This window comes from Pecten maximus, chromosome 15, assembly GCF_902652985.1.
Source record: "Pecten maximus chromosome 15, xPecMax1.1, whole genome shotgun sequence".
Taxonomy (NCBI): Eukaryota; Metazoa; Mollusca; class Bivalvia; order Pectinida; family Pectinidae; genus Pecten; species Pecten maximus.
In genome coordinates, this window is record NC_047029.1 from 38,266,946 (window position 1) to 38,287,595 (window position 20,650).

At 33.7% G+C, this 20,650-nt stretch overlaps 1 protein-coding gene and 1 long non-coding RNA gene across 2 annotated transcripts; one reads left to right on the forward strand and one right to left on the reverse strand.

Annotated features, from left to right (window-relative positions):
- Positions 1-1,981: 1,981 nt before the first annotated feature.
- Positions 1,982-11,984, reverse strand: LOC117344021. The gene is made up of 3 exons (XM_033906614.1): positions 11,694-11,984; positions 5,640-5,925; positions 1,982-5,122 (listed from the first exon to the last, which is right to left on the reverse strand). The coding sequence occupies exons 1-3, from the start codon at positions 11,880-11,882 to the stop codon at positions 3,882-3,884; spliced, it is 1,716 nt and encodes a 571-aa protein (XP_033762505.1). The 5' UTR covers positions 11,883-11,984; the 3' UTR covers positions 1,982-3,881.
- LOC117344022 lies at positions 4,675-5,396 on the forward strand. Its single transcript, XR_004536110.1, has 2 exons — positions 4,675-4,784; positions 5,226-5,396. It is a non-coding gene; the product is annotated as an uncharacterized LOC117344022 (long non-coding RNA).
- Positions 11,985-20,650: the final 8,666 nt, after the last annotated feature.

The window sequence follows — 20,650 nt, forward strand, 5'->3', positions numbered from 1 at the left end:
ACAGTTTAGTTTGTTTATACCCACTACTAGGACCAGGTCTCACTCCACTGATGTCACATTTCATATTTATGATTTATGAATATTAGGTTTGGCTGTGTGTTTATTGACGATACGAGATAAAAAGTGTAATGTATTTCACGATTGAAGATTATTTTAACTGCAATAGTACATTAGGGTATAGGGTAGCCATGACAGCCGAATAATTATTCAAAGCGAGATTGAACTTGTCCTATTTGTATGTTTTGAAATTGCCATAGTGTTAAATAATAAACATTGATGTATTGATGATTAAAGACAAATCAACATATAGGCTTTGAAGCGATATTTAAATGTATATAGAATGCCCCGAATATTAACAAGGACCTGTAAAATGAATCATAGCCAAAAAAATGGCCATTTTCAGCCTATCGTTATTGTGAGATTTATCTGTGTCATCTAGCTCACAAGGGCGCTCAATGTCTCTGGCCGTCTAAAACATTTCACCGACCTGAGCCTAGCCTAAGATAAAGTTGTCAAACCTAGGTTTTCGAATCTGTTAGATAGGATGTTGTGAATATTATAGACAATGAGTCAATTTGTGACAAAAGGCATGGTACAACTGTTTATCTTTGTCTACAGTATCTGGGGTCAGTTTATTTCGTTAAAGACCTGAATGATACACTCGGCGATTTTTTTTTATGTAATATGCACGACAAGTAAGGCTAATCATACTAGAATTTCACATTGCAAGCACTTATAGGTGTGACATCCGACATTGAAGAAGGGAATTTGTAGGGAGTGACCAGAAACAAGTAATCTAAATTGGTAGACAGCAACAATTTATTTATCGAAACATTTTTGCTGTGTCATGTTGGAACTCGTCCGCCAAATGGACCAGGTCTTGCCAAAGTTAGTTCCCGAAGGTGTAGAACATTAGTCTGGAAATCAAGGGCTCAAAGCTGTATTAGAGAAATCGGCTACCTTTTAATTTGATTTTAAACGTTTTAGTGGCACGAATTCAGTTGGAGTGGATATTTGTCTAACACATTAATAAAATACGCGTCAATGTTGTTACAGAAGCGTATGTGAATATGTTCGTCCCCGATGCGAGAAACACAACAGCACATCATATTTGCCTCTATGACTTTTTCTCGGCTGGTATGTACTTTAAGTCAATTTGAACAACAGAATGGCAAACACAATCACTTATTATCACTTTAGAACAAATATTTATCAATGTTTCTGTCACGATAGTTCCATATATCTTTATTATCGTTCGACTTATAGCGTACGTGTCCACCAATACCTCTAGTCATTTACACCACCATATTTGGTGTAATGTGTTTTTGAGTTCGTCTGTGATGTCGAAATGTCAGAAATATAGATAAATATTGATTCTAAAGTAATAGTGAGTGGTTGTGCTTGTCAAATGTTTGGTCAAATTTACCCTACAGAAACTACTGTACCCATCCGGTTACCCCTACACAAACTACAGTACACTTCCGGTTAACTCTATAAATACAACAGTACCCATCCGGTTACCCCCATTAACACAGTCGTACTTTCTGGTTCCCCCTACAAATACATCAGTGCCCATCCGGTTACCCCCATTAACACAGTCGTACTTTCTGGTTCCCCCTACAAATACATCAGTGCCCATCCGGTAACCTCCACTAACAAAATCGTACTTTCTGGTTCCCCTACAAATACATCAGTGCCCATCCGGTAACCTCCACTAACAAAATCGTACTTTCTGGTTCCCCAACAAATACAATAGTACCACGTCAAGCTTTAGCTGAACGTCAGACAGATGACAAGAATAACCAGTATGTATATATATATACATGTATATATATATTTTAACAATCGATAGGTACATGCATATATCCTAGGGACAATATCAGACATTTAATGTTGTCCAGAATTATATACATATTAAATTATTCAACTTATAATATCACAGTACATTAAATCATATTGTCTTCAATTTAAAAAAAAAAAGTTTTTAAAATCCATATGTTTATTATATAACATATGGAGTTAAAGAAATGTACATGTGTTCAGTCAGAACATGTTATGACAGAAATAACCAATGTATTAGTATTATGATAACTAGCTATTCGATTCAATTCTTTTATTACCTTAGGCCTTTCGGTCCATCGGTTTTTAACAAACATATATACATATACATGATACATTTACACAAAATCTCACACTCTACAGTGTACATGTTACATAATACTAAAGCGATACACATTTTCCACCTAGAGTAATGATATGAAATTGCATACATATAATCATTAGATAATACTTTGAATTAATATGTAGTAGCAGAGTAGACCACATACCACACGCTCTCTACACAAGTGGCACCATGTAATGTCTATTCTGTCTTTGGTACTGTTCCTGATTCTGTTTCCGAGCGCTGAGCTCCTTGTTAACTAGGTTGCATTGTTGCGATGCTTTTCTCAGACAATTAAGTATCATGGTATTATAAGATGTGATTGTTATGAATACGTTATCATATGTAAAATAGTTACTAAAAATATAATACTTGCATGATAGCAATCAGACCGCTTTTGTAAAACGATATTTCAATTCTCTACCACCACATCCACGTACTTTCAGGAATCTAACGAAACAATATGATATTTGAAGGTAGAATGCATTGACTTAAGTTATTCAAATGATTAAGTCATTAACTCTCAATCTATATTGAAAGGTGTAAATATTCTGCTCGCCCTTTACGAAATGGTTGTTTCAGACCTGGCGACAATAGCCCTGTTTGCAAACATGACTGCGACAACCATATGATTGACGGACTTATTGTTTTTTGAATGCTATTTTTAGAAGGGTTTAGTAGTAAGATCCATTATATTGACATATATTTATGTGGAAATAAACTTCCACAGTTGTTTTTTTTTCATCTCAATGTGGCGAAAAAGTACATTAAATATGGGGATCCTTGTCCTCTACCGGTGTTAGATAAAACACACCCTGTGTATAAGGAAATAATACACTGTCGTATATATTTCGTCATAACATGTACAGATATATTGCTTCATTCAATTTGGTACTGAGTGTGACATTTTAGTCATTTTTATGTCAATTTGCTGCATTAACTAATAGGCATTACATAAACACAGTTTAAGTTTGAAAAAGAAATACAAATGTCAAACATTGGAATCAAGTAAGCCTTTTTAAACATTTTTATAGACGGAAAGAGGAATTTTGGATATCAAATACACTTAAACATTTATATAGACGGAGAGTGGAATCCTGGAAATCAAGTAGGCCTAAACATTTATATAGACGGTCAAAGTAATCCCGGGAGTCAAGTACACCTAAACAATTATAAAGACAGTGAAAGTAATCCTGGAAATCAAGTACACCTAGACTTTTACATAGACGGAGAGGGAAATCCAGGGAATCGAGTACACCTAAACATTTATATAGACGGTAAAAGTAATCCTGGAAATCAAGTACACCTAAACATTTTATATAAAGTAGGCCTAAACATTTTATAGAGACAGAGAGAGAAATCCTGGAGTAAACGATTTTATTGACTGGGAGATCAACTTGCTTTATAAATGTTTCACCTGTGTCAACATTTATCCTGTAGTAGAAAATGTATGTATACATGTATTTTTAATCATTGCCTTCAATCATAGGATTTTATACATGTCATCTTTGATTTCGGCGAACATCACAGACTAAAATTATGGAGCACACAGCAGTGACGAAAGATTGTGAAAGACAAATGCTAAGCACCTTCAAGTATGGACTTTATAAGATAGAGTTTGACAATGAATGATGATAATCGTTTGTAGTAAAAAAGTTAGTTTTTTGTAAATTGCTGTTACTTGTGTATTTTTGTGTTTGCGGGATTACTGATACAGACGTCATCCCTGGTGACGTATGTTGTTATTTTGTTCCACTTTGCTAACATAAAGAGCCATCAATAATACACAGACAAAGGTAATAACAGCCATGGCTATCATACCGTAACAGAAGAACGGGTAACTGTAATTCGTCATCAGGTAACTCATTAAGGGCGGAGCGACTACGGAACCAACGTACATAGTACACAGGAGTACGGCGGTCAGCTTCCCAGTCAGTGGTATTAGGTACTTGCTTGTCCATCCCAACTGTGACGGATAACAGGCAGATACACCAAGACCGATAACTCCTATAGATACCCAGGTTCCTGGCGTAGAATAAACGTTTGCACTAACGGATAAACCAGCGCTCCCGAGGATTATAAATACCACAAAGATCCCGATAACTTTCGTCAAGGCTATTAACTTTACTAGGACTGCACATATTATCCGGCCTACTGTTAAGAAGAAATACAACAACGATACAGCCATGGCAGCCTGGGATGCAGGCCATTTTAAGAACTGTTGACAAAATACTGGCAGCATGTCGCTCATAGATATTTCCATAGCACTGTGAAGAGCTCCAAACACACATGACACGATGAACAGGAGAATCACCGACGGCTGGGTACAAAGTAATCTCCTTGTCGGTTCTATGGTAACATCACACTTCGATACGGCTGGGTGGACCTCACTTGATTCGGGACACAACATAACAGCAACTTCTTCATCGACTTTTGTTTCTTCTTCATAACTACATACAACATCATTTGTGGTTTCATCCTCAGACTTAGACAATATAAATGAATCTCTGGACGGTTCATTCTGAACATATGAAGATTTTTTTGAACATCTTTGAGAGAAATAAAAGCACGCAAATGGAACTCCACCAGTCAAGACCAGAAAGGCAGCTAATGTAAACCCAAGGTAAAGATTGGACTGCTGTTCAATCATATCGGAAGTTCTAGACGACATACTAATATTTGAAAATGTCTGGTTGCCTGCACTGGTGATATTTGATGTGTTTAGTAAATACATCAGATGGGAATTTCCAGTTTTGTTATGATCATAAGTGAAATTTTGTATCCTTTGGAAATCGCCTCCATTATATATATTTCCTGTAGCAGTCGTGAAGTTCGTCATCAGGAATGGAATAATTGCTAGGGGCGACGCGATTGTTGCAATTGAAAAAATAAACATTGTAATTTGAAGGTATGTCTGCCGCGCTTCTCCATCCCATAAATTCACAATGTCTGTTATCAACCCTGTAACAACAATATGTAATTAGTAATAGCTGATGCATTCAAAGTACTATGAACGAGTTTGAGAAATCACATATGATGATACTTTTTTTTAATTTTATTTCAGCGGTGCTTGGTACCAGTTGAATTACAGAAAACATTGACATAATGTCTCGGAGATGTTAATATAAATTAGTACATACTTTTGATAGATGGGATGGCAAACATTAGTCATGTATGTTTTTAACTAAGGACATTCAACAAATTGTCTGACATTAAAAGTTCGATCTCAAGCAGATGTGGTGTTCACGTTCATTTTTTCGTAAGAATATCGATTCCATTCGGATAGTTTTTGCACTTAAAGCCCTGAAGACTTGCCACAGATTGTCAGTCTGTGCTGTATAACGTACCTATACAATATCAAGATTTAACGCATTAAAACAAATCCAACAAAAGATGAAACATGTTTCCTTTGAACTAGTGATCGTATATGTCCATAAAATACCATGGTAGCAAATAAAATCTTTAACATAATAATCACCTAATTCCAAGGATGAAATCATAAGACCATGTAGGCCATACATCGTAATCATACTTCCGTATATACGACACCAAGGGAAGACCATTAGCACGAAGGCGTTGAGGACAGTCATCATCGCAGTGTACAAGTTTCTGTCCAGTTTATCGTACAATAGGCCTCCAAGGGCATGGCCTAGTATTTTACACGTGTATAGAACTGTCAGGTAGGCCGAACCTTTCTCTAGAGATGTTTCTGTCAGGTACAGTATCTCCGGAAATGATGGACCTATAATTCCTTTTAACCATCCCTACAACAGAGCAGAATAAACGTTTTTATTTAAATCATGATGATCGGCGTCTAGAGGACACCAACAGCCAGGGTCATATGTGGATGTACGTTTAGGAGGACGACACCAGTTAGGGTCATATGTGGATGTACGTTTAGGAGGACGGCAACACTCAGGGTCATATATGGATGTACGTCTAGGAGGCCGACAACATCCAGGGTCATATATGGATGTACGTCTAGGAGGCCGACAACATCCAGGGTCAAATGTGGATGTACGTTTAGGAGGACGACAACATTCAGGGTCATATGTGGATGTACGTCTAGGAGGACGACAACAGTTAGGGTCATATGTGGATGTACGTTTAGGAGGCCGACAACATCCAGGGTCATATGTGGATGTACGTTTAGGAGGCCGACAACATCCAGGGTCATATGTGGATGTACGTTTAGGAGGCCGACAACATCCAGGGTTACATGTAGATGACGTCTAGGAGATGCAAACAAAAACCCAAAACATCCAGGGTCATATGTGGATGTGCGTCTAGGAGGACGACACCAGCCAGGGTCATATGTGGATGTACGTGTAGGAGGACGACAACAGCCAGGGTCATATGTGGATGTACGTGTAGGAGGACGACAACAGCCAGGGTCATTTGGAGACCGAATAACATTCAAGGTCATATAAAAGGTGGTGTCTAGACAGATACCAATAAAAGAAAACAGTACGTAGAGATAGTAGTAACGAAAATGTATATCAATCCGTGGTCATCAGATCATCTGTCCTAAATTAGTCGATTCTTACGAAATACTGTGATATGCGCCGAACATGTTCTTTTTCCAATAAGCGATTATATGCCGCTGCCGCATGTGAAAAATCACTCATTTTTTCAGGAATGGCATTTTCTGTGTCTAAATATAGAAAATGATAATAGCATAGTTGGAATTATTATTTTTTCTATCAGTATAATACCACTTAGTTGTAAACAGCCCCTGCTAGTAACGTCGCAAGTAAATATCGGGATAAGCGGCTGATAATGATGAGTCTGTATTGTGCTTTATTTCAAGTTCTACAGATCGCAGGCTACAAACAGAAGAAACTTTCAGGAGAGCACGATGTGGTTATAATTATACATTGATACTATATGTGGTGGTTTGTTTGTAAGTTATCCTTGGACTAAACCCAGAGATTCAAATCGATATGCTATAGATAATGGCTTAAACGAAGCCTATATCGGGACATCTATTAATATATTTCCTGATATAGGATTCGTATATTAAAAAGAAAATTTGATGCCATAATTAATATTTGTAATTTTAGCTTACGTAATTAACTCTAGTGGAGACATATCATCAACATTTTAACGCATATTAAAACACATGTAGATGCTTTCTCCCAGCGCATGGAACTAAACAAGGTATATATTCCTTTAAATCGCATACCGCGCCGGATAGTAGATACAATCTATTTAGTGTTTTGTTTGTGTACGCTCGTATAGAGATTTGTTCGCACTTGGCAGTGTCACTTTCCAAGTCACACTCGTCTAACATTACAAACCACGTTCGACACTAAACAAGTTTCTCGAATGAGGATACCTAATTAAGTCTGTTAAACTCATAGGAATATAGTGTCACCTCTACAGAAGAGATATAGGACAAGGTGCTTTTACATGTTCATATCAACAGATATGCTTAGGTTAAAATTAAGTTCTATATTGTGAACAGTTTCAGCATGATTTTTTGTAGGTTACACCAGAAGTAAAATGATCTGGAGAGGAGACACGGCTTATACACGTGACTACAGTAAATTTGCACAAACGTACCCATTCATTAGTAAGATGATAGTAGTAATACATGTCAAGGACAGAGTAGGTAGCAGGAATGGATTGTCTTTAGTAATTATTTCTTTACTTGTGATTAGTGTTCACCTCCACTTCCCAACGATTTTAATGATTATTGTTTATTGTTTAACTATTTTAAAATAAAATAGCAATTGCGTATTATGTTATTGAAATGAACAACCCCCACTGGCTATCTAATTAGTGTGCATGACAATTACATGTATTCGTTAGTATATGTACACTAAATACATGCCACCAGTTAGTGGTGCGTTCGTCTGTCTAGACTACCTGTAACATCTGTTTGAAAGTGTCATTAAACATTCAATCTGTATTCTGTACATGGCCATTTTTAATTGATACTTCTATTTTTTACTACCACCTACATTGTATGTCTACAACCAGTGTGTAGTTGTCATCTTTATTAGATACATTTGTTTAACTAATACACACACATATATATATATATAACTAATGTGTAGTTGTCATCTTTATTAGATACATTTGTTTAACTAATACACACACATATATATATATAACCAATGTGTAGTTGTCATCTTTATTAGATAATTTGTTTATCTAACACCTATATCTTTAACCAATGTGTAGTTGTCATCTTTATTAGATACATAGAGATTACACAACTAGTGGTTGTTGGATATGGAATTTATTTCACACGAGTGAGTTATTTTTTCAAAGTTACAAAAGACACGAGCTTTAGCGAGTGTTTTTTGCAACTTTTAAAAAATAACTTACGAGTGTGAAATAAATTCCATATCCAACAATTTCGAGTCGTGTGACCTGTTTCTACCACAATTATATCGGTTCGAATCAAAGGGAAACGTGGCCAAGTATAATTTTGCGTATGCAAATAAAGTTTACCGGTGACGTCTGGGACCCGGTGATGTGACGTCATTAGATTATTGATGACGTCAATAACAATTGCAGCTTGGGTCAAAGTTCACCGTGTTAGCCAATCAAAATGTGTACAGAGTTTATACCACGTGTGGTTTAAACAGATTGTTAATCAACAGCTGTAATGATTAACTGATGGTTTGAGAGTTGAATAACACAGGGTATTGTGGTAGACATTTGTTTAACACCTATATCTTTAACCGATGTGAAGTTGTCATCTTTATTAGATACATTCGTTTATCTAACACCTATATCTTTGACCAATGTGAAGTTGTCATCTTTATTAGATACATTTATTTAACTAACACCTATATTTATAACCAGTGTACATGTGTAGTTGTCATCTTTATTAGATACATTTGTTTTACTACCAACTATATATATAACCAATGTGTAGTTGTCATCTTTATTAGATACATTTGTTTTACTACCAACTATATATATAACCAGTGTACATGTGTAGTTGTCATCTTTATTAGATACATTTGTTTTACTACCAACTATATATATAACCAATGTGTAGTTGTCATCTTTATTAGATACATTCGTTTTACTACCAACTATATATATAACCAATGTGTAGTTGTCATCTTTATTAGATACATTTGTTTTACTACCAACTATATATATAACCAATGTGTAGTTGTCATCTTTATTAGATACATTTGTTTATCTAACACCTATATCTTTAACCAATGTGTAGTTGTCATCTTTATTTATTTAATTTCTGTTCTGTTTTAGTTAATATTTACATGTTGTTTTATAATTTTCTCAGTTTTTTCTTTTGTTTAGCGTCCATAACAGGATATTGAATAAAGATTAAATAGCAAATGGACACACTTGTGTCTTAATATAAAGCCGGACCTTATTAGAATATGTACAAAAGGTCGGTATTTATATTTTAGTCACATCATAGCTGACGTAAATAAATTATAAACATATTAGATATTTATGACCCACGGGAATACGTGATTATACTATATGTGCTTCCTCTCAATGTTACGATCTATTCAGGATTAGCGAACCGGTAAGTTTGTATACCTCCGACAATCTTATTAAATACCCTCATTAGATTTTGAGCCAAGACGAGTCATTTCAATAACCGCCGTCTTTAAGCATATTTATTATACATCATCGGTCTATTGATTTTGTCATTTTTCTTTATCTTATCTAAAACATTTGTCGAAGGTAAACTTATATTTCTGCTGGCCGGCGCACTTCATAAACAATTTTAAAATATTCTGGCTTTCTTGACGAACTTTACATTGTCTATATAAACAATAGCAATTACACAATATAAATAACATAGAGCTTTGGTATACGTAATAATAAAAAATAAACACGTATTTTGATCTAGTGATTATATTGTGAAACGTTTGTTTAAAATCAATCGTGTGAATTTTTGATTGCTTAATATATATAAAGCTTTTCATAATTTAAAATATTCAAAAATATATGTATGTATGGGATTTTTTGTTTGGGTTATTGTGCGCCCTTATCAGTTTAACTAGGTAGGGTTGTCATGAGGTCGTACATAGGAACAGTAATTTATGACATATAAGACCGTAGGATATTTTAATGAGCTGTGGTTTACGTTTCAAATCCTGTTATTGATATCATAAACTGGCGCGCTATATTCTTAATAACTTGTTTTGTATTTGAAAACCTATGTTTTATATTGGACATAGTTTTTTTTTTTGCTTTGTTTTTTTCGTCCGAAATATTCTGCTTTGTATTAGTAAAATCATAATAAAATGTGTAATTATCTTTATTCAATATCGTGTTAATTTTTTCCTTGTTACAATTCAGACGTTTAATTATGTATTTAGCACTTTATATGAAAATACAAATGATCTATATGCACTACAAGACATTACAGATTATTACCAGGTATTATATATTATAACAAGGTATTACAAATTATTAAAAAGGTACTACATATTATTACAACGTCTTACATATTATTACAAGTTATTGCATATTATAACAATGAATTACATATTTTTTACAATATATTACATATTATTAAAAGGTATTATAGATTATTACAAAGTATTACATATTATAATAAGGTATTGCATATCATTACAAGGTATTACAGATTATAACAAGGTATAACAGATTCTAACAATGTCTTACAGATTATTACAAGATATAACATATCATTACAAAGTATTACATATTATGACAAGGCATTAAAGATTATTACTTTTTATTACATAGAATTTCAAGGTATTACATATTATTACAAAATAAATCATATTATTACAACGTCTTTCATATAAGTATAAGGTATAACAGATTATTACAATGTCTTACGGATTATAACAGGGTATTAAAACTATAAAAACATATTACAAATTATTACAAGGTATTACGTATTATAACAAGGTATTGCAGATTATTACAAGGTATTACAGATCAAACAAGGTATTACATATTATAACAAGGTATTACATATCATAACAATGTATTACATATTATAACAAGGTATTACATATTATAACAAGGTATTACATATTATAACAAGGTAATACATACTATAACAAGGTATTACAGACTTTAACAAGGTATAACAGATGATAACAATATTTTACAGATTATTACAAGGTAAATCATGATATTACAATGCATTACATATTATAACAACGTATAAGCAGGATTGTTTTATATTGCTTTACCTTTTAAACAAACTTGCAAACCTGACTTTTATGCTTAACGAAGTTTCATCAATAATGGTGAATTATCACATTATCAAATAATGCACCTATTTGTAGTTATCTTAATACAAAATAAAGGCCCAATGCAAATTGATTGCTGTTTTGACATAATATCGAACCAAAACTGAAAGCTCACGTTACGACAGACAGGCATACACCAGTCATAATGGTGAATGAAATGATAAACTTCTGCTGCTAACGTATATCTAACTATTCCTGTTAATTAATGTAGTTATGCTTTAGTTATAACTACATTTATAATAAAACAAATACAGCTAGTATATTGTGTATTTTTGGTTTGAATGAGCTATACTTACGACTAGAAACAAAGCCCAGGCGACAGCAGCGCTCCGTTTAATGTTGCTACTAAATGCTCTGTCTCGAATTCGGCACATATTTGATTTTCGATCATTTCCATGTTTCGAACATCCATGTTCTGTCTCCTGTTTACAATGTGTTTTACTCGTCCTCTTTGGCAGTCTCTCCAAGTCAGTGTTGGGTGACATGACAGGCTTCTGTTTATCACATATGTGTAAATATGTTAATGTTCAAATAAATGCACTTGTGCATGAATTTCATCCAAAGAGCGTCTGAAAAACTTTGAGATATATCCGGTTACCTAAGAGCTATCTACATATTGTAGAGTGCAGATCTGATAATACGTATGTTTTGTGGTCTCCCTCTGTAAACTGTTGTGCCTGAAATCTTATTTATGTCAAGGTCACAGATGAATGGTCTTGTTCACCTGAAGTACATTTGTATATACGTATACATGACTTTCCGCATCAGTTAAAACATTCGCACTCTCACTCATGTAGTGCTATTAATCAAATCGATTTTTTTTCTATTGATATAGACGAAGTTGATATTTCATGACGCGCATTGTTATCTTATGACAAAATGTTTCGTTGTTTATGTAAATACACAAAATAACGTCCCATAAGTACAGCAAGGTGCTATCTCGATATTTTAGCAAATGTAAGATTTTTTTATAGAAATGTAGCTTAAATATAAGCTTATTTTATGTTTAAAACATCTAAAGAAAATACAATTTATGAGAAAAAATAATTGTCAATTAATTGAAGGCATTATTTTCAGTAAGTAAAATATGATATGAGCAACAAGTTGCTGTCTCAGTATAACTGTGTGTAACAAGGTTCTATCTCAGTATAAGTTTGTGTAACAAGGTTATATCTTAGTATAAGTTTGTGTAACAAGGTTCTATCTCAGTATCAGTTTGTGTCACAAGGTTCTATCTCAGTATAAGTTTGTGTAACAAGGTTATATCTCAGTATAAGTTTGTGTAACAAGGTTCTATCTCAGTATAAGTTTGTGTAACAAGGTTCTATCTCAGTATCAGATTGTGTAACAAGGTTCTATCTCGGTATAAGTTTGTGTAACAAGGTTCTATCTCAGTATAAGTTTGTGTAACAAGGTTCTATCTCAGTATAAGTTTGTATAACAAGGTTATATCTCAGTATAAGTTTGTGTAACAAGGTTCTATCCCAGTATACGTTTGTGTAACAAGGTTTTATCTCAGTATAAGTTTGTGTAACAAGGTTCTATCTCAGTATCAGTTTGTGTAACAAGGTTCTATCTCAGTATAAGTTTGTGTAACAAGGTTCTATCTCAGTATAAGTTTGTGTAACACGGTTCTATCTCAGTATCAGTTTTTGTAACAAGGTTCTATCTCAGTATAACTTTGTGTAACAAGGTTCTATCTCAGTATAAGTTTGTGTAACAAGGTTCTATCTTAGTATCAGTTTGTGTAACAAGGTTCTATCTCAGTATAAGTTTGTGTAACACGGTTCTATCTCAGTATCAGTTTTTGTAACAAGGTTCTATCTCAGTATAAGTTTGTGTAACAAGGTTCTATCTCAGTATAAGTTTGTGTAACAAGGTTCTATCTTAGTATCAGTTTGTGTAACAAGGTTCTATCTCAGTATAAGTTTGGGTAACAAGGTTCTATCTCAGTATCAGTTTGTGTAACAAGGTTCTATCTCAGTATACGTTTGTGTAACAAGGTTTTATCTCAGTATAAGTTTGTGTAACAAGGTTCTATCTCAGTATCAGTTTGTGTAACAAGGTTCTATCTCAGTATAAGTTTGTGTAACAAGGTTCTATCTCAGTATAAGTTTGTGTAACACGGTTCTATCTCAGTATCAGTTTTTGTAACAAGGTTCTATCTCAGTATAACTTTGTGTAACAAGGTTCTATCTCAGTATAAGTTTGTGTAACAAGGTTCTATCTTAGTATCAGTTTGTGTAACAAGGTTCTATCTCAGTATCAGTTTGGGTAACAAGGTTCTATCTCAGTATAAGTTTGTGTAACAAGGTTCTATCTTAATATCAGTTTGTGTAACAAGGTTCTATCTCGGTATAACTTTGTGTAACAAGGTTCTATCTCGGTATAAGTTTGTGTAACAAGGTTCTATCTCAGTGTAAGTTTAAGTTTGTGTAACAAGGTTCTATCTTAGTATCAGTTTGTGTAACAAGGTTCTATCTCAGTATACGTTTGTGTGACAAGGTTCTATATCAGTATAAGTTTGTGTAACACAGTTCTATCTCAGTATAACTGTGTAACAAGGTTATATCTCAGTATCAGTTTGTGTAACAAGGTTCTATCTCAGTATAAGTTTGTGTAACAAGGTTCTATCGCAGTATCAGTTTATGTAACAAGGTTCTATCTCAGTATAAGTTTGTGTAACAAGGTTCTATCTCAGTATGAGTTTGTGTAACAAGGTTCTATCTCAGTATAAGTTTGTATAACAAGGTTCTATCTCAGTATAAGTTTGTGTAACAAGGTTCTATCTCAGTATGAGTTTGTGTAACAAGGTTCTATCTCAGTATAAGTTTGTATAACAAGGTTCTATCTCAGTATAAGTTTGTGTAACAAGGTTCTATCTCAGTATAAGTTTGTGTAACAAGGTTCTATCTCAGTATCAGTTTGTGTAACAAGGTTCTATCTCAGTATAAGTTTGTGTAACAAGGTTCTATCGCAGTATCAGTTTGTGTAACAAGGTTCTATCTCAGTATAAGTTTGTGTAACAAGGTTCTATCTCAGTATCAGTTTGTGTAACAAGGTTCTATCTCAGTATAAGTTTGTGTAACAAGGTTCTATCTCAGTATGAGTTTGTGTAGCAAGGTTCTATCTCAGTATGAGTTTGTGTAACAAGGTTCTATCTCGGTATAAGTTTGTGTAACAAGGTTCTATCTTGGTATAAGTTTGTGTAACAAGTTTCTACCTCAGTATAAGTTTGTGTAACACGGTTCTATCTCAGTATAACTGTGTGTAACAAGGTTCTATATCAGTATAAGTTTGTGTAACACGGTTCTATCTCAGTATAAGTTTGTGTAACAAGGTTCTATCTCAGTATCAGTTAGTGTAACACGGTTCTATCTCAGTATAAGTTTGTATAACAAGGTTCTATCTCAGTATAAGTTTGTGTAACAAGGTTCTATATCAGTATCGGTTTGTGTAACAAGGTTCTATATCAGTCTGAGTTTGTGTAACAAGGTTCTATCTCAGTATCAGTTTGTGTAACAAGGTTCTATCTCAGTATCAGTTTGTGTAACAAGGTTCTATCTCAGTATAAGTTTGTGTAACAAGGTTCTATCTCAGTATAACTGTGTGTAACAAGGTTCTATCTCAGTATAACTGTGTGTAACAAGGTTCTATCTCAGTATAACTGTGTGTAGCAAGGTGGTATATCAGTATAAGTTTGTGTAACAAGGTTCTATCTCAGTATCAGTTTGTGTAACAGGGTTCTACCTCAGTATAAGTTTGTGTAACACGGTTCTATCTCAGTATCAGTTTGTGTAACAAGGTGGTATATCAGTATAAGTTTGTGTAACAAGGTTCTATCTCAGTATAAGTTTGTGTAACAAGGTTCTATCTCAGTATCAGTTTGTGTAACGAGGTTCTATCTCAGTATAAGTTTGTGTAACAAGGTTCTATCTCAGTATAAGTTTGTGTAACAAGGTTCTATCTCAGTATAATTTTGTATAACAAGGTTCTATATCAGTATAACTGTGTGTAACAAGGTTCTATCTCAGTATCAGTTTGTGTAACAAGGTTCTATCTCGGTATAAGTTTGTGTAACAAGGTTCTATCTCAGTATAAGTTTGTGTAACAAGGTTCTATCTCAGTATCAGTTTGTGTAACACGGTTCTATCTCAGTATAACTGTGTGTAACAAGGTTCTATCTCAGTATAAGTTTGTGTAACAAGGTTCTATCTCAGTATAAGTTTGTGTAACAAGGTTCTATCTCAGTATAAGTTTGTGTAACAAGGTTCTATCTCAGTATAAGTTTGTGTAACAAGGTTCTATCTCGGTTTAAGTTTGTGTAACAAGGTTCTATCTCAGTATAAGTTTGTGTAACAAGGTTCTATCTCAGTATAAGTTTGTGTAACAAGGTTCTATCTCAGTATAAGTTTGTGTAACAAGGTTCTATCTCAGTATAACTGTGTGTAACAAGGTTCTATATCAGTATCAGTTTGTGTAACAAGGTTCTATCTCAGTATAAGTTTGTGTAACAAGGTTCTATCTCAGTATAAGTTTGTGTAACAAGGTTCTATCTCAGTATAAGTTTGTGTAACAAGGTTCTATCTCAGTATCAGTTTGTGTAACAAGGTTCTATCTCAGTATAAGTTTGTGTAACAAGGTTCTATCTCAGTATAAGTTTGTGTAACAAGGTTCTATCTCAGTATAAGTTTGTGTAACAAGGTTCTATCTCAGTATAAGTTTGTGTAACAAGGTTCTATCTCAGTATAAGTTTGTGTAACAAGGTTCTATCTCAGTATAAGTTTGTGTAACAAGGTTCTATCTCAGTATAAGTTTGTGTAACAAGGTTCTATCTCAGTATAAGTTTGTGTAACAAGGTTCTATCTCAGTATAAGTTTGTGTAACAAGGTTCTATCTCAGTATAAGTTTGTGTAACAAGGTTCTATCTCAGTATCAGTTTGTGTAACAAGGTTCTATCTCAGTATAACTTTGTGTAACAAGGTTCTATCTCAGTATAAGTTTGTGTAACAAGGTTCTATCTCAGTATCAGTTTGTGTAACAAGGTTCTATCTCAGTATAAGTTTGTGAACAAGGTTCTATCTCAGTATAGTTTGTGTACAAGGTTCTATCTCAGTATAACTTTGTGTAACAAGGTTCTATCTCAGTATAGTTTGTGTAACAAGGTTCTATCTCAGTATAGTTTGTGTAACAAGGTTCTATCTCAGTATATTTGTGTAACAAGGTTTCTATCTCAGTATAAGTTTGTTAACAAGGTTCTATCTCAGTATCAGTTTGTGTAACAAGGTTCTATCATCAGTATAGTTTGTGTAACAAGGTTCTATCTCAGTATAACGTTGTGTAACAAGGTTCTATCTCAGTATAAAGTTTGTGTAACAAGGTTCTATCTCAGTATAAGTTTGTGTAACAAGGTTCTATCAGTATAAGTTGTGTACAGGTTCTATCTCAGTTATGTGGTAACAAGGTTACCTATATTGCAGTATCCAAGTTTGTGTAACAAGGTTCTATCTCAGTATAAGTTTGTGTAACGAGGTTCTATCTCGGTATAACTGTGTGTAACAAGGTTTTATCTCAGTATAAGTTTGTGTAACAAGGTTCTATCTCAGTATAAGTTTGTGTAACAAGATTCTATCTCAGTATAAGTTTGTGTAACAAGGTTCTATCTCAGTATCAGATTGTGTAACAAGGTTCTATCTCAGTATAAGTTTGTGTAACAAGGTTCTATCTCAGCATAAATTTGTGTAACAAGGTTCTATCTCAGTATAAGTTTGTGTAACAAGGTTCTATATCAGTATCACTTTGTGTAACAAGGTTCTATCTCAGTATAAGTTTGTGTAACGAGGTTCTATCTCGGTATAACTGTGTGTAACAAGGTTTTATCTCAGTATAAGTTTGTGTAACAAGGTTCTATCTCAGTATAAGTTTGTGTAACAAGGTTCTATCTCAGTTTAACTGTGTGTAACAAGGTTCTATCTCAGTATAAGTTTGTGTAACAAGGTTCTATCTCAGTATAACTGTGTGTAACAAGGTTCTATCTCAGTATCAGTTTGTGTAACAAGGTTTTATCTCAGTATAACTTTGTGTAACAAGGTTCTATCTCAGTATCAGATTGTGTAACAAGGTTCTATCTCAGTATCAGTTTGTGTAACAAGGTTCTATCTCAGTATAAGTTTGTGTAACAAGGTTCTATCTCAGTATAAGTTTGTGTAACAAGGTTCTATATCAGTATAAGTTTGTGTAACACGGTTCTATATCAGTTTAAGTTTGTGTAACAAGGTTCTATATCAGTATAACTGTGTGTAACAAGGTTCTATCTCGGTATAAGTTTGTGTAACAAGGTTCTATATCAGTATAAGATTGTGTAACAAGGTTCTATCTCAGTATCAGTTTGTGTAACAAGGTTCTATATCAGTATAACTGTGTGTAACAAGGTTCTATCTCAGTATAAGTTTGTGTAACAAGGTTCTATCTCAGTATAAGTTTGTGTAACAAGGTTCTATCTCAGTATAAGTTTGTGTAACAAGATTCTATCTCAGTATAACTGTGTGTAACAAGGTTCTATCTCAGTATCAGTTTGTGTAACAAGGTTTTATCTCAGTATAACTTTGTGTAACAAGGTTTTATCTCAGTATAAGTTTGTATAACAAGGTTCTATCTCAGTATCAGTTTGTGTAACAAGGTTCTATATCAGTATAAGTTTGTGTAACAAGGTTCTATCTCAGTATAACTGTGTGTAACAAGGTTCTATCTCAGTATAACTGTGTGTAACAAGGTTCTATCTTAGTATCACTTTGTGTAACAAGGTTCTATCTCAGTATAAGTTTGTGTAACAAGGTTCTATCTCAGTATAAGTTTGTGTAACAAGGTTCTATCTCAGTATCAGATTGTGTAACAAGGTTCTATCTCAGTATAAGTTTGTGTAACAAGGTTCTATCTCAGCATAAATTTGTGTAACAAGGTTCTACCTCAGTATAAGTTTGTGTAACAAGGTTCTATCTCAGTATAAGTTTGTGTAACAAGGTTCTATATCAGTATAAGTTTGTGTAACAAGGTTCTATATCAGTATCACTTTGTGTAACAAGGTTCTATCTCAGTATAAGTTTGTGTAACGAGGTTCTATCTCGGTATAACTGTGTGTAACAAGGTTTTATCTCAGTATAAGTTTGTGTAACAAGGTTCTATCTCAGTATAAGTTTGTGTAACAAGGTTCTATCTCAGTATAACTGTGTGTAACAAGGTTCTATCTCAGTATCAGTTTGTGTAACAAGGTTTTATCTCAGTATAACTTTGTGTAACAAGGTTCTATCTCAGTATCAGATTGTGTAACAAAGTTCTATCTCAGTATAAGTTTGTGTAACAAGGTTCTATCCCAGTATCAGTTTGTGTAACAAGGTTCTATCTCAGTATCAGTTTGTGTAACAGGGTTATATTTCAGTATCAGTTGATGCAACAAGGTGCCATGTCCGATTACACCATATGTAATATGTTTTAGATTTATATTACAAGACAATCGATATGACCCTTGTAGCCGAACAAGGAAAAGTCATATTTTTATAAATATGTTGTTCACATTACATAAATGTATCGCATATTGATTCTTACTAAAATAATCCGCTTTATGATGATGGGGACAAGAAATAATACCCGAAGCCCATGTTGATGTCTTCAAAGATACATACTTTCCAAAAACATTATATGATTTGGGAATGAGTGATTTAACTACATGTACCAGTCTTCTAGGAACTATTTTAACAGGCATTCGATAAAGGCTTAATCAAAATATGAACAAAGAGTTTGAGTAAGAATAAAACAGGCACCCGGGAATAAAAACACCGAAAAAGAAAATATCAAACTTGGAACAAACGAAGTGGCTAACATCTTCATGATGATACAGAGACATATTAGGTTTGGAACGAAATCGTAGATGGCTGTGTGTCTGATGTGGTACACCAATTGTTTCCTAAACACTTCTTTCGTTGCTAAGAAAATAATTCTGATATCTGTGAGTGGCAGAATAAAAATCAGTTCATGACTAGTGACTTGTTGAATGTCACTGAAGAATACACATCGAGAAAGATATACCAAACGGTTTTTGAATCTGAAATCATCGATTCATTCAGCTAAATACAGATAATGCAAAGAAAACCATCCATGTCCAGTTTATGCCATGACAATTATAAACAAGCCTTACTTCCACCTTAATGCAATGACTCTATTTAAACAATCTAAGGGCAACCAATTTCTCAAATATGAAAATAATTGATGGTGGTGTGAGATTGTAAAAACAGTAGAAGTAGCAACATAGAATAGTTTGCTGTCCCTTTATGCTGATCAAAACAATTCCATCAGTATCTCATAATCATTACACACTTTTAACCGCCAACAAACGTGATATAGATGAGAGATAATAGGAGATGGAGAATGTTAAATAAGGAGTACAATATAATGTCATCGACATATATACATACAATTATCAAGTGACTTACTTGTGGCACAATTGTCAATGAAACTAATAAAAGATTATGCAGGCTCTACTAATATTCAATATTTGATATATAACAAAAGTATTGCAGGGCAGAATAAAACAAGTCCGTCCCACGCTAACAAGAAGTGCCTTTGTTAATGCAACAAGGTACAATCTCTCAAGAAGGCAGATTGTTGCTTTGAACTTAATAGTTGTGTAACAATGTTCTATATCACAAGAAGGCACATTGCTGCTTTAAACTTAATAGTTGTGTAACAATGTTCTATATCACAAGATGGCACATTGCGGCTTTAAACTAAATAGTTGTGTAACAATGTTCTATATCACAAGAAGGCACATTGCTGCTTTAATCTAAATAGTTGTGTAACAATGTTCTATATCACAAGAAGGCAGATTGTTGCTTTAAACTAAATAGTTGTGTAACAATGTTCTATATCACAAGATGGCACATTGCTGCTGTAAACTTAATAGTTGTGTAACAGGGGTCTATCTTAGACATGACATTGAGTAACAGCTTTAATTATGACATATGTTCTAAATCGTTATCTTAATATTGACCTAGCACATGGATCTATAGAAGAATAATTTATAAATAATTGAAACATTTTTCAATTACTTACCAGAATGATTCAGATCGTTTAACTGCTGTTTCCTAAAATATTTTCATAAACAGGATCTTACCTAATGCTCTAATGCCACGACTCCTTTGTAATAATTTGAACGTGAAGATTACCACAAATCCTCCCTGTATGGAGGGCGAGCTAATTG

Bases quoted from the DNA above. Each gene is read 5' to 3' on its own strand.
- LOC117344021 (XM_033906614.1), bottom strand. From the start codon at position 11,882: ATGTCACCCAACACTGACTTGGAGAGACTGCCAAAGAGGACGAGTAAA. The intron at 5,926-11,693 runs GTAAGTATAGCT...GCTCTGTTGTAG, and splicing joins CCTGGGCTTTGTTTCTAGTC to GGATGGTTAAAAGGAATTAT. The intron at 5,123-5,639 runs GTGATTATTATG...TTGTTGTTACAG, and splicing joins GATTTCATCCTTGGAATTAG to GGTTGATAACAGACATTGTG.